Source organism: Brassica napus, chromosome C1, assembly GCF_020379485.1.
Source record: "Brassica napus cultivar Da-Ae chromosome C1, Da-Ae, whole genome shotgun sequence".
Taxonomy (NCBI): Eukaryota; Viridiplantae; Streptophyta; class Magnoliopsida; order Brassicales; family Brassicaceae; genus Brassica; species Brassica napus.
In genome coordinates, this window is record NC_063444.1 from 7,043,750 (window position 1) to 7,058,194 (window position 14,445).

Genomic DNA, 14,445 nt, shown 5'->3' on the forward strand with positions numbered 1-14,445 from the left:
TATACTATCATTTGAGAAGTGAATTTGTTTATTTGTCATGTTCTCCATATTTTTAGCTAAGTCATTATTTATTTTCATTATTTAACTAATTAAAAAAATTAAATATTTGAAAAATTATCGAAAAATAAATGAAAAATGTGAATATAAATAAAAGATAATTTCATGTATTTATATTGTGTTTATCTTCATTTTTAATTCTTATTTGTTAATTTTATAATTAGTAGTATATATATATATATATATACATATAATAATTAAATTTATCATTATACTAAAATATTAAAATTGGTTTACAAAATAACTAAAAATTGATTTATATTTGTTTGTAACCCTAATATGTCATGGAACTTGATTTATAATTAGTATTTTAATACTCAAATTTATTTTAGTATTAAAATACTAAAAAGAGATATATAATCAATAACAATAAATTTGATTTATATTTGTTGTTAATTAGCGTGATTTTGTCGTGGTATTTTAATTTTTATTCTTATTATTAAATCACAAGAATAAAATTTATATTTTATTTAATTTTAAATTTAATATTTATTTGTTTCGGGTTTTATAAATATTTAAATGGAATTATCTTTAAAATTTTAAATTATCTGCCTCCAAAAGAGAATATTTTCAAAAAAAAATAATTTTTTATTTACAACAAATATCTTATATACAGAAAAATTTAAATTAACTATATTTACTTTTATTTTTTCAAGAATTCACATAATTATAACTTTTTTAAAATTAAATTTCTTTAAAAGACTATTAAGTAAAGAAAAATGTGATTTTATTTTTTTATAAAATCCATATTTTAGAAAATGTTTTTTTGTTATAATTATTAAAGTTTGAAAGTTGAAAAACCTTTTGAAAATAAGAAATTATGATTTTATGATAAATAAATAATATTTTATAGGAAAATAAGAATCTATATTTTAAAGGAAAAAAAAAAGAGATTGACTATAGCATTTAGAAATAGATACAACAATAGATAGAAAATGTTCTTATCTTATATTATTACATATTAATGTTTTGTTTGTCAACATGTCTACTCAGTTTGAATGTTTATTCAGTTATAATGGTAGGTATTTCACAACATAATTATACGTATGTCAATAGTTTTATTTACTTTGATAAATATAATATGTAAAGTTAGGTTTAGTTTAACATTTTTGTACTTTAATTTATTTTGAGATTTTGTAGGTTTTGGTAATTCCAAAAATTTGTTTTAATAACATTACTTTATATTAAAATTTATATTTTATTTAAAAAATTGTTTATAAACCAATATTATAAAACTGGTCAAAGATAACAATATATTTTAAAATAAAAATATCAAAGTTGTTTTTCAAATATAATGTTTTTAAATCAATAAAAGTTTTAAAAAATTAAGAAACTGAAAGATTCATAAAAATATTATAAATTATTGTTTGATTTAAAAATTTTGATCTTTGGATTAATAGTATATTTATTAATAAGTATGTATAAAAGAATTATGTTAGCATGCGGGCAAAACAGTAGTTTCTCAAGTGTAGTCTGTGACAATCCGTAGAGCTTAAGCCCAATTTCAGCAGTACCCTTTTATAGGCCCAAACATAATTCATAGAAATACTGTTTTAAAATGAAGATATTATTTAGAAATAGAATCTACAGGCCCATATAAGGACGATTAGACGTTTCATTATCTCTGATCGTAGAGATCGTAATTGTGATTAGAGGAAATAATTCTGTTGTAGAGTTCACCATGTTCACATTGTTCTTTACGATCATATATTTTGATTATTTTCACTGTTGAAGAGGCCAAGGGAGAATCTAGAGTTATTTTTCAGTGGGTGCATTAATGATATAAAATTGAAAATGACAAACTGAGACTAGAACCTAAGATATTATGGGTGCACACAATGATTTTTACCATCTTAACAGATGATTTTGTTGATAAAATTCGGAATATTAATGATATTATGGGTGCATGGGACCGCATAGTTACTATCCTGGCTACGTCCCTGGAAGATGCTCTCCAACCCCATTTCTATTTTCACTTTTATATTTTTTTCTAAAATCAAAAATATTTATTATAAAAGTAAATTTAGTCTAATATATACTTTTATAATAGAATTCCTCTATTCATAGATGAATATATAAAAGTATAAAAATTGTTATTTCATCTCTAAATGTAGAAATAAAAAAAAAAATATTCTTTATATTTTCTTCTAAAATAAAAAAAAATTATAATGAATAAAAAAATTTACATTGGAGTAAATCCACTTCTGTAATATACATCTCTATTTTAGAAGATACTTATTGATTCGATTCTTTTGAAGTGTTGTAGAGCATATAATATTCAAAACTGTTATTCTATGTCCATTTATCTCTCTACTCACGCTGATTTTGTTAAACTTTCTTTTAAATTACCCGTGCGAATGATCATATATTAAAAATTTAAAAGTGACATAGTTGGGCTATGAATACTTGTAATTTCTTGCAAAAAGAAATATTCAAGGCGATGTAGAAATACTTGTAATTTTTCCTCTATTTTAGTCGTTGTAGTATTTTCTTGGAATTTTGTAGAGAAATAAACAAAAAGATGTCATCACGGAATCTTTGAGTTGTACTTTTATTTTTTTTTATCGCATCACCTAAAAAAGTCTCAACTATTAAATTCTTCAATGGACCCCGCCTCGACAACCCACACACAAAGATAGATACACACGTCAGAGTCTCGTGTCTGAGATCTATGTACATCCGCAGATTCCATTTTGTGGTCCTCGAACTAACATCGTGGCCCACATTTCCACCGTCCGATTCTTCTTAAATAATGATAACAACAACAAAAACAGATGTTTTGATGAGAAAATAAATAGCGATTAAACTCTCTCTCTCTCCATCCAAAATCAGTTCCCGCTTCGGACAGTCAGTTACGGAGAAGAACGCAACACATGACGTCATCGCATCTGGCTGTTACTTTTGCAGGGATCCCGCTTAGTGACACGTCAGCGGAGACGACGAGAGCCGTTGATTGGACATGAGGAAGAAGAAGAAGGGACGGCTGAGATGCCTTGACGCGAGAGCTCAGCTAAAACGCTCTCCGCGGATGGTGGTTTTAGCCCGAGCGGTAACGGCAGCCACGGTTTGCTGATCGCTTCTTTAACCACTTGATCAACCATTTCCTCATCCTGACCCAACCCCAAATACAACTTTTCATGTAATTATTTAGTTATTTCTATCGCAAAAAATAGAGAATATGTTACACCTTACCAGCTGAGTCGCTGGAGGAGTAGTAAATGTTCCGGTTACCGGTTGTACAACCGGACAACCCCATGCATTACCGTTTACCTATCACACGATATTATATAACATCAATAAACGATTTAGCTAATCAATTTTAACATTACCAAATCCTATCTAAATTTCTAAAGTCTTAGTCATACACTTTTTACGAAAAACAATGACACCGCAAAGCTGAAATGTATTATAACATAAACGGTGAATTAGTTATGTTTTTATTCGTAGCCAATGACATTTTTTCGTTGTAACAAAACTGATTTTTACTTCCTGTGTTAGTTATAAAGAGAAGTCAAAAACGTTACCGTTGGATAAGGTGGTCTCCAATGCCACGGAGGTAGTTGACCGGAGGATTGCAGTGGCGGCGGCCACAGAGGCGGAACTGCTCCAGGCGGATGAACACCGGGAAGGCCCCAAACGGGATAAGCCATTACAGGACGGTGTTGTTGCTGAAAACCATTATACTGCCGTTGGATTTTTCTATGGTTCTCTCTGGATTGTATCCATCTATGGTTATGATCCTCCTTTGGAAGAATATTCCTCCTATGCATCCGAAATTTCTGCATCAAGAACACATAAAGATTCCGTAACCATTTCACAAGAATCTCTACAAAGCATTCAGATAATTAATTTACCTGAAGATGGCTAGCTACATTGTGTCGAGTTAAGCCGTCTACTTTCATCAGTTCAAGAATCCGTGAAGGTATCGCTTGATCGACACCAAGTTGGTCTACCGCTTGCACAAACTTCTTGTGCAGCTCTTGTGTCCAATCCACCTGAAAAGAAAAAGAACTTATCAATAAGTGCCGCTCTTCGTTTAGCCACTATGAAGTGTTTAAAGAGAAATATTACACTACCTTCTTTCGACTTGGTTTGTTACCAGACAAGTTCTTGATCCCGGTTGATTTATTGTTATGTTTAGTAGTCTCATCTTCTTTCTTCTGAAACTTAACTGAATCTGTCTTCTCGCTTTTCATATCTCCGGTTCCACCATCTTCTTTCTCTTCTTTGACAATCACATTGTTGTCATGATTTGTAGTGTCGACTGATTTGGATTCACCGATGTCTTGATCTTCCATATTCTCTTTCTCGGTGGAGGAGTTTATGTTCTCTTGACGATCGCCACCGTCTAGTAACCGTGAAACTTGTTTTAGTTGCGGTGTTGATGGTGCTGAATCTTTCTCATCAATGGTCATATCGGTGTCGAGATGAAGCATCGAGACAACAGATTCTTTAACAGGCTTGAGTGATTCGGAAACATCAGTTCCTCCATCATTAAATGCCTAACATTAACAACAACAAAAGATGAGTACTATTCTACATTAGTGTATATAAACGGTTTAGTTTAACTAGCTGAACCTTATGAACGACATGCTGCCAAATATTCTTTAGTTTCTCCGGTGAGAGCGGTTTCTGAAGGAACTCAACTGCACCAAGCTGGAAAACACTTGTCAATTCTCATCACATAACCAAACATTTTTTATACATTATATGCAACAAAAAAAAAACGGAAATAGCGGTCACATACCGCTATGCACTTCATCGTAGTTGTAATGCAATGATCGTTTGAAATCACTGTAAAGACAAAAGGCAAATCCATGTTTTTTAAAGATTTATTTTAATTTTTTTTTTTTGTAGAAATTTAAAAGGTAACGTTTCACAAACTTATAGTAGGAAGGTGGTCTTTAGCAGCTTCAAGAAACTTGAAACTCTCGTTCTCGTCACTTGTATTCACCTCCACTATTGCAATGTGGAAGCTCTCCAGGCTTTTGATAACCGCAGAGAGAGCTTCGGTTCCATCAGTGAACGTAGTGACTGCAAGAAAGTTTCAAAAGTACAAAAAATTGAATGCATAGTCTTGACACACAGAAACATAGCAAACTCAGGAAAAGGCTAAAGACAAGTCGGTGAGTTTTTCAGATGCAATAATAGCTCTTTCGAAATTCCACAAATGTAATTATGTAAACTAACAAAACTCCAAAACATTACTGCACAGCGTTTACTATTGTCTTCCATTTTCAACCGACTTTTTTTTTTTTTTTTTTTTTTTTTTTTGGGCAAACCATTTTCAACCGACTAAAACGTTGCTTTTCATACTATAATCCATATACATATCAGTATTAATTAATTTTATAGTAATGCTATAATCTCCATTAATAGGCAGTGAAGAACAAAAAACGGTCTCGTCACGGGACATGTAACAGCTAAAGTAACACTAACATTAATGAAACAAAGCGAAAGTAAAAGTAAAAGATTTTAAGAGAGGAGAAGCAGAGGAAAATTAGTGGGCTCACCTATATAGTCCATGGACTCAAGCTTTGATCGCGTCTCAGCGGCGGATATGCCGTCGCCACAGTCGAGGAGAAGGACTCTAAGTCCCTTTGGAAAATTTTCCCATTTTGATATATCGTTAGAGGTAAAGACCATAGCTGGTTTTGCATCGTTTTTGCGGCCAACACCGCCGCTTCTCTCCTCCGTCACTGTGGCTGCCGGTAGATTCTACGGGGAACGAAATCACTGTCTATATTTTGATCAAAAACAAAACAATAAAAAAGGGAATAAGTGTGTTAGTGGAATAAGCATAGAAAAGTAAAAAGGTGTGTATTATTGATGAGATAAGAATAATTCATGAGGATCTTGATTTTGTTATAATAAAGAGTGGACCACCACCATGCCATGAAATCTAACAAAGCTTTGAATCATCTGAGAGTGTGAATACATATTTTAATAATTAGTTTAAGAACATTATTACATCTTAATTGTTGTTAACTCGTGCATGCAGTATGTATATACTAATGATTAAACTGGTTTAACACAGATTAGTGACAAACCAAAGAAGTAGAAAAGGCGAATCCCTCTAGAATTTTTTTTTAAAATAATAATATTATAAATTAAGAGAAATACCCAGAGAGAAAATCTGTGATCAAATCAAAAAGTTGCACCTTTTGATTAAACAAATTTAAAGAAATTTGCAGAAGAAGGAGAAAATCTCAAATCCAGTGTTCCCAGAGAAGAGATGCTTTCATCACATGCAATGAACATATACTTTATCAAAAGAAAACACAAAGCTTGTAACTGAATAAAAACAAACTTTTACAATCCAGAAGTCAAATTGAAAGAAATAAATTTAGGGTAATATCATTTTTTAAAAGACCATCATACCTGAGAGTATTTGTTGCAGATCTGCTTAGACCCCTTCCTCAAGCTCTTTCTCCCTCTTCCTTTCTCTTTTGTCCTTGCTCACATTCAAAATTAAATCCTTTGGGTAGAAATGGTGACTTTTAGAGAGAGAAAATGGATGAAGAGTTATGATAAGTTGGTGACTAGTGTTGTTATAGTCATTGAGTTATACAGAAGGAATCAAAAAGCCTCAGTAAGATAAAGTTTTTTTCTCTCACTAAGATAAAGGTTAATGAATTGAATTTAGAAAAGGGAGATTAAAAGTTAATTATTTTTGACTTTTTAAGTAATATATATTATAAGATTATTTTCCTCTCAACATAAAATAGATAATCTTATCTATTAAAATATAAATTAAAAAAATTCATGTGTGATTTCTTAAATTTAACTGTCCTAAATAAAATTTATTGAATTTACTTTTGTATTTATATTAATAATATCGCAACAATAAAGAAGATTAAGATTAATATCTCAACAATAATTACCATTGAAAATTACATCAATCTGAGATTTTTTTAATTAATGACAATCTTTATACGGAATTATTTTAAAATTTAAATAATAATTCTATTGAAAACAGAAATAATTTTCATTATGCGTTTGTAAAAGTTACTTTAGAAACAAGTTCAACAGCAGAGAATAAATATATGATATATTAAAATATACTTAAGTGATAACAACACCTCATCTCCATTTTCGTTCTCTATTTTCACAAAAATCACATTGCATTGTTTACTGCACGTATTATTTTCTCTCATTTCAAGTAATAATGGTATCTTTCTCCCTTTATTCCCATTATTTTTATTTTTTTTGTCAACTCCCATTATTTTGTTTTTGACCTCTATTTCCATGCGTATTGAAATCTATACTATTATTTATTGATTTAGCTTATTTGTCATATTTTCCATGATTTTAGATAATTTTGTTTATTTGTCATGTTTTAATTAGGTTTAAGCTGAGTCATTAATTTATTAATAGTTTTTAGTTGAGTTCATAATTTATTAATTTAAATAATATAACTATAAAATATGTAATTAGATATATAATTATTTTGATTTTGCTTATTTGTCATGTTTTCCATGATTTTATTCAATTTTGCTTATTTGTCATTTTTTTATTAGGTTTTAACTTAGTCATTGATTTATTATTAATTTTTAGCTGAATCAATAATTTATTAATTAAAAAAAAATATTCGTAATGAATTTTATATATAATTAAAAACGAATTTTGATTTAATAATATTTAAATATATATGTTATATTAAAATTATTATTTTCTTATTTGTCATATTTTATTAGGTTTTAAGCTTTTATATAGGTTATTGATTTATTATTAGTTGTTAACTGAGTATTTATTAATTTTCACAAAACCCGTAATGAATTTTATATATAATAAAACACACATTTTATTTTAATAATATTAAATTTATATGTCATATTAAATAATTAATTATAAACTAAGATAATAAAATTGTGAAAATATATTTAAAAATTAAGAGAATTCTTATATATATTGTGTTGCTATCTGAAAACAATATTTTTTTTATTATAAAGTTAAAAAACAAAGATATAAAACAGTTTATAATTAAATATTAGTCAAACAAAAATATTTATATAATGATATTTTCTAAACTATTTCTAATATATGAGTGTTTTAAAACTTTTAACACAATAATAACTACATAGTTTGATGAACATTTTTTGACATATATAAATAATTTGATGCTTCATTTAACTATTTAAAATCATAAATAATAATTTAACTTGTGGCTGAGTTCAAAACAAATTTTCTTGCTTTTACTTTAAACCAGTTTAAGTTTAATCTGTGAAACAATATACCTTCAGTTGGTTACTAATAGAAGAATGAAAAAAATGAACAAAATAAAAAATAAAATTTCATTTGAGGAATTGAAAAAATAAAAAAATGTGAATTTTTGTTCAATTTATTCCTTATCAAAATTGCATAGGGAAATTTTTTCTTATAAATTCATTCCTCCACGGGGAATTTAGAGAAAAAAAAAGTGGGATCTACCTTTCAATAATTTGACTAAAATTTCAACATAAATGGTATAAATTTTGAGGAACAAATAATTCACCATAATTTTTTTCCTTCGACATGTTCATCAATTAGAATATAATGCTGATTTTTGAATTAATAAGACAAAAAATAATTATCCGTAAGATGATTATGCCTACTTAATGCCTACTACGTGCGGGCAAAATGCCTACTAAACTAAATAAACAGAGATAAACAAATAGAGATGTAAAATCATATAATCAACCGTTGGCTTAAACTTCTTTAAAGTCTAATAATTGAACTAACAAATAATTTTGACCATGATTTAATATAAAATTAGACTTTGATCTGTGCGCATGCGCAAATATTCGCTTTGACACAAGAATATTCGCTTGACGCACTCGGATATTTTCTTTTTTATAAATAAATATTTATTTTTATGATTATTGATATTATTTTAAAATTTACCGTATAACTAATTATATATTATAATATTTCCAAAAAATTGCATAGTGTAAATGTATTAATTTAATATATTGTTTCAAATCATCATTTGTCTGACAATTTTATTATAATATAATTATTTCATTACTTTTATTATGTTTTTTTAGATTAGAGAATATATTAGTAAGATATTTTTTTGAATATTTTTTGTATTAGTAATTTATATATTAATAAATTTAGTATTTATATGTATATTTAATTTTTGACTTGTATATGTATTTACAAGTACTTACAATAAATTTTAAGATGATTAAAAAAAGAAAAAAAAGATTAAAAAAAAAAGATTAGTTATATTTTGTCATTTAGTTTTAATAATATAAATATAAATTCTATCTATTATTTCAGTTGTTTTCTGGATGTACTTACAATCAATGCAACTTGACCAATCGAGACCAGAATCTTTTAAATACATAACTACAACTTGACCGAGATTATCTTCCTATAAATTATTAATTTTAACTATATGGGTTCGTAATATTTTAAATATTTCAGTTATTGAAATCTGTCAAAATATCTAAAAATATTCTAATTATTTTTTAGATATATAATTTTTTATTAGGAAAATATCATATACAATTAGATATATGATATTTTGTTAATTTTTAATTAAAAAGTCCAACTACGACTTCTTAGTAGTAGATTTTTTGTACTTCTCTTTAATAGAGTAGATGCTAACAAGATCGTATAAATGAAGAATGTATATGATTTTAATAATGATGTGTAAATTTTATATTTACAAAAAATTCATAAAACCAAAAATTTAGAAAATAACTTTAAGATATTTTTATTTTAAAATAACAATTTTTACTATCTCAAATATAAATAAATATAATTTTAAATTTTGCTATTAAGTTTTTAATTTTAACTAAATTAGGGTAATAATGTATTATCACATATAAGAAAGTATAGTTTTCAAAAAAGATTATTTCAAATTTTAAATTAAAATAGAGTATATTTCTAAGTGCATTTTTAGAAATTATTTATCAGAAGTTGAAATTGTCCCTATAATATATAGGTTTATTTCATTTGTACACAAGACCAATTTTAATCAAATGATTATTTTAGTGTAGCAAAATGTTGTAAGGATATATTGACATTTATTAAAACTGATAATAATATAAACTACATATAAAATCATAAAACATTTCATATTAATAATACTGAACAAAATATAAAAATTTTGTTATAGTGTTATATCATATATAACTTCAAAATGTCAATAATATGTTTAAAATGTTTAGTGTAAAATCAAAGTAGATACATTTAAAAAATAGTTGTCTGGACAACTATAAATGTTATCAAATGATAAATGTGTTACATAAGATATTATTTTGAAATCTGAATGTCTAATGCCAATACGATCAACCAACGTGAAAATTTTTTAGAAAACAACTAAAAATATTTGATCCATAAAAATGATAAAACACTCATGCGGATACATAGATCAAACTCTAGTAATATCATTTATTTATTATCATTATATCAACACTAAAACATCATTATCTATGAGTTTCTAAATATGAGTCTCTTAATATTATTATATCTACATTTTAAATGAGTTAGATTATTTTGAAGATGACACGTAGCATTAGAATCTCTCAAATTTTTGTGATAATTTCTCTAATGAAATATTTTACTCTTTTTGCCAGGTACTTTACCAAAAATTGTTCCGACTCTATTTCACAAGGTTGCAAGTTCGACCTATTTCGGGTTCAAAATCAGGAACTAATTTCATAATGTTTTTAACAAAAAAAAAACAATATTTTGAAAACAATACTAGATACCAACTCATATAGCTATTGATTAATTGGTTGGACTGGTTCAACTAGTCAATCCGGGTTTTCTATCTTTCAAAAATTAAAATATATAATCATATATTTACACTATTTGGAACTAAAAATAGCTATATATATGATACTTTTTTATTCTTTTTCATTGAGTAGAAAAATAATTAATAAACATAAATCTAGATATAGACACAGTAAAAATGCGGAAAATTAAAAATGAGATACACAAATGATTGACCGTTTAAATTACTGCATTTATTTATTCTTACAACTAAGAGCCAAAGCGAGATTTTTTTAAAACATTAATAAGAAAATAGAAATAAATGAAAAAAGTAAATATTAATAGTCAAACATTGATTATAAATATTAAAATTTAATAACAATTACAAATATATTAATTATGTGTTGATTTGTTTAGAACTGGATCTCTTAAATTGATGCGCACCACCAATTTTACCAGTTTTTAATTTTCTTTACTGATTATTTTAAATATAGGTTTTAAACTAAACTGGATTCGGCTTATTCAATGAATCACAGTTGAACCGGTTTGATCGGCTGGTCCTGTCCGATTTTCAAAACACTGCAATAAAGGTAAACAAAATCAGATTCTCTAATTTATTATAACCATTTGCACCCAGTCAAAAGGATTTATGAAATGAAAAAAAAATATTACGTGTGAAAAGAAAATCAAAATAATATACAAAAATATCAAGTATAAATTGAAGGAAAATCTATTCAAATTATAAATAATTTAGCTAAAATAATTTGCAAACACAACAAACGTTTTAAATCAAACATCTTTGGTCTATTAAAGAACAAACCCATCAAACATAACAAACTAAACAATGCATATTAAAATGTGGTAGCCTAGAAATATTGTAAAATGTTTAATTATCAAACCTATTTTGATACAAAAAACTTATTATTTAAGCAAAAGTTTCTAGGGAAAATTGTTTTTTAGAGCAAAAAAATGATAACTATCATATACTGATCGACCTGGTCCATTTTACTCGATCGGCAAAGGTCAATTTCTCGAATTATAGACCGATCGATCAATGGAAGCATAGATATGAATCACGGTAGAAATAATTTGAAAATTTTGTGAACAATCAATGAAATATAGAAGACGGCGTGAGAAGAAGGTTACCACTTTTTTTTTTTTTTTTAAATCGATTTTTTTCAAAATCTGAAAGTGAACATTCCCAAATATTTTGTTTCCATATTTTTAGGAACTGATTTCTTATCCGTAGAATACAACTAATATGTAGAAATCGGTTTTTACAGGTTTTTAGAATTATAGTAATGTGTAGATTTTGATTTCTACATGTTTTAGATTTACAGTAAATCTGTAGAAGTCGGTTTCTACATGTTTTAGATTTATATTAATGCGTAGATTTTGATTTCTAAAGATTTTAGATCGGTAGGTTAAGCGCGGAATGTGTATTCTAAATATTTTTAGAATACTCTTATTTACGTAGATCATGTATTCTAAATATTGTAGATTCAATGAAAAAAATGGATTTTGTTTTCTACTTCGTAGAATGCTATTTCTACTTTATTTAGAACAGAATCTGAAAATTATGATTTAAACATTTTTAGAACTGAAAAAAATACTCTAAGCTCATATATGTATTTTATCAATAGTTGCTATTTTTCCATTTTTTTTGTTTGTAAAATTATTTATTAAATTTATTTTCAAAAATATTCAAAGATATTATAGAAAAAAAAAGACACAAAATAGGTATTAGTGTACAAGGACATAGTTATCATTTTTTAGCTATAAAAAAAAAATTTTCCCAAGTTTCTAAAGACTTAATGTCTTCAAGAAATTATAGATTTTCGTCTTGAAATCTTACTATTAAAAAAAACTAGACCATACCTTTAAAAACAACAAAGACACACAGACTAAATCATGCATATTCGGTTCCATTTGACCTTTTATAAAAATATAAAACCTAAAAACAAGAAGGTTTTCCTGGTGAGATATAATCAAACAACGTATTTTTAATTCCTTGAAGATCCAAAGCTTAGATTTATAATCTCGTCGGACTATGTATCAGAATAATTTAAATTAGTTCCATCTCCATAAAAACTTGTTTGCATGGTGAAATATAAATATATCCTTTGTCAAAAAATAGAATTATAAATATATAGTTAAAAATATATCTTGTAGATCTTGACTTTTATTTGATGGTACTCTTTATATGTTTGGAAATAGTTATATATCAATATAAGGTAGGGAAAACCTTTTTACAGAGGTTCAATCTTTCAAACTCATTGCGCAACTTTTATGATGACATATGTGTGTGTTCAAAGCAACAACTGGATTTAACCAAACATCAGATTTCCTTTTAAATATCCTGTCTAACTTATACTTCAGCTTACAAAATGATGCATTTCAACTATAAAATTCAAACTACGCGAAGGCTGGTTTCGTGTTTATTATATTCTGTTGTCATTATTGTAGTAATTGATTGTTAAGTAGCACTACAAATAACATTGATTGTTGTCGTCCGGCATATACCACAACCAATTAAATCGCAATGTTCTTTTTTCTGTAACGGCAATTGAAAAACTATAGTTTGACTATATCCAATTGTGATTTCTATTTTTTTAAAGGACAGTAAAGTTCATCGTCATTAACACACACACTAGGAGTCTGAGATGTAGTATTCATCAATGCGATTTTTTTTTGGTTTGTTGAAAAGAATAGTCTTATAGAAGTTTCACTATTTGTTTTTACTTTAGAAAGTTTCACCATTTCGTTTTTAGCAAACAAAAAAAAAAGTTTCACCATTTGTTGTCCTTTTTACTCATTCGCATCTCCTTAAAGGAAAAAAAAGCAGCGTTGGTGAAGAAGTGCTCTTACACCATCTTTGTTATTTTCACCTTTAAAATAGAAGAATTATATAATAGAGGTGAAATATGTTCGAATATATTACGCTAAAATAACAATTTTTAAATATAGTTAAAAAGTAGAAGAATGCTATTTCTTCTTTTATAAATAGAGAAAAAAAATAGAGGTGATTATATCAATTTTAACTCTAAATGCTGTTATAAAGATGAAAATAATAATGAAGTGGAAACGTGCTTAGGACATTTTCAACCCAACTCTAATTTTTACTCTAAAATGAAGTAAAAGTAGATATGAAGTAAGAAGTGTTTCAACCCAACTTCATTTCTCATTACATAATATAGTTTACTCCATTTATGGAGTAATATATTTTTTTTTGTTCATTACTCCATTATGGCGTGAGAAATGAAGTAGAATTAAAGTATTTTTACTCCATATCTACTTTTACTCCATTTTGGAGGAAAAAATAGAGTTTTACGTCAGAGATCAGATGCTCTCAAGCTGCTAGGCAAGTGATTAAATATACTTTAACCCAAATGGTCAGTAAGTCCATGGTTAAAAAAAACAAAAGCACAGTGGGCTATCATTTGCATAGTGTTGATAGCTTCACTAGTTATACTCCAGGTTATACTAAACCGTTTCAACTTGTTCACAGAGTTACAAGTTCCTATGTAATGTTAAAATTATACAAACATAGAGAAGCTTAAAAGGGTACTTTATTGTCTAACCTGTTTGACCAAATTAATCCAGCGATTAATCAAATGTTTAGCATTTGTACAGCATGTCTTAGATTTTATTTCAAAATATGAATATCATACAATTTTCTTT

General features: G+C 27.0%; 1 protein-coding gene and 1 long non-coding RNA gene across 2 annotated transcripts; one reads left to right on the forward strand and one right to left on the reverse strand.

Moving 5' to 3' along the window:
* Positions 1-2,581: 2,581 nt before the first annotated feature.
* Positions 2,582-6,640, reverse strand: LOC111215175 (two-component response regulator-like APRR2). The gene is made up of 10 exons (XM_022718524.2): positions 6,439-6,640; positions 5,571-5,797; positions 4,942-5,091; positions 4,805-4,851; positions 4,636-4,713; positions 4,134-4,559; positions 3,912-4,052; positions 3,582-3,836; positions 3,250-3,327; positions 2,582-3,167 (listed from the first exon to the last, which is right to left on the reverse strand). Exons 2-10 carry the CDS (start codon positions 5,701-5,703, stop codon positions 2,985-2,987), a joined length of 1,491 nt encoding a protein of 496 aa, XP_022574245.1. The 5' UTR covers positions 5,704-5,797; positions 6,439-6,640; the 3' UTR covers positions 2,582-2,984.
* LOC125580640 lies at positions 2,982-4,143 on the forward strand. Its single transcript, XR_007318374.1, has 2 exons — positions 2,982-3,196; positions 3,556-4,143. It is a non-coding gene; the product is annotated as an uncharacterized LOC125580640 (long non-coding RNA).
* Positions 6,641-14,445: the final 7,805 nt, after the last annotated feature.

Bases quoted from the DNA above. Each gene is read 5' to 3' on its own strand.
- LOC111215175 (XM_022718524.2), bottom strand. From the start codon at position 5,703: ATGGTCTTTACCTCTAACGATATATCAAAATGGGAAAATTTTCCAAAG. The intron at 4,560-4,635 runs GTTCAGCTAGTT...TGTTAATGTTAG, and splicing joins GGCAGCATGTCGTTCATAAG to GCATTTAATGATGGAGGAAC. The intron at 4,053-4,133 runs GTAGTGTAATAT...TTTTCTTTTCAG, and splicing joins ACAAACCAAGTCGAAAGAAG to GTGGATTGGACACAAGAGCT.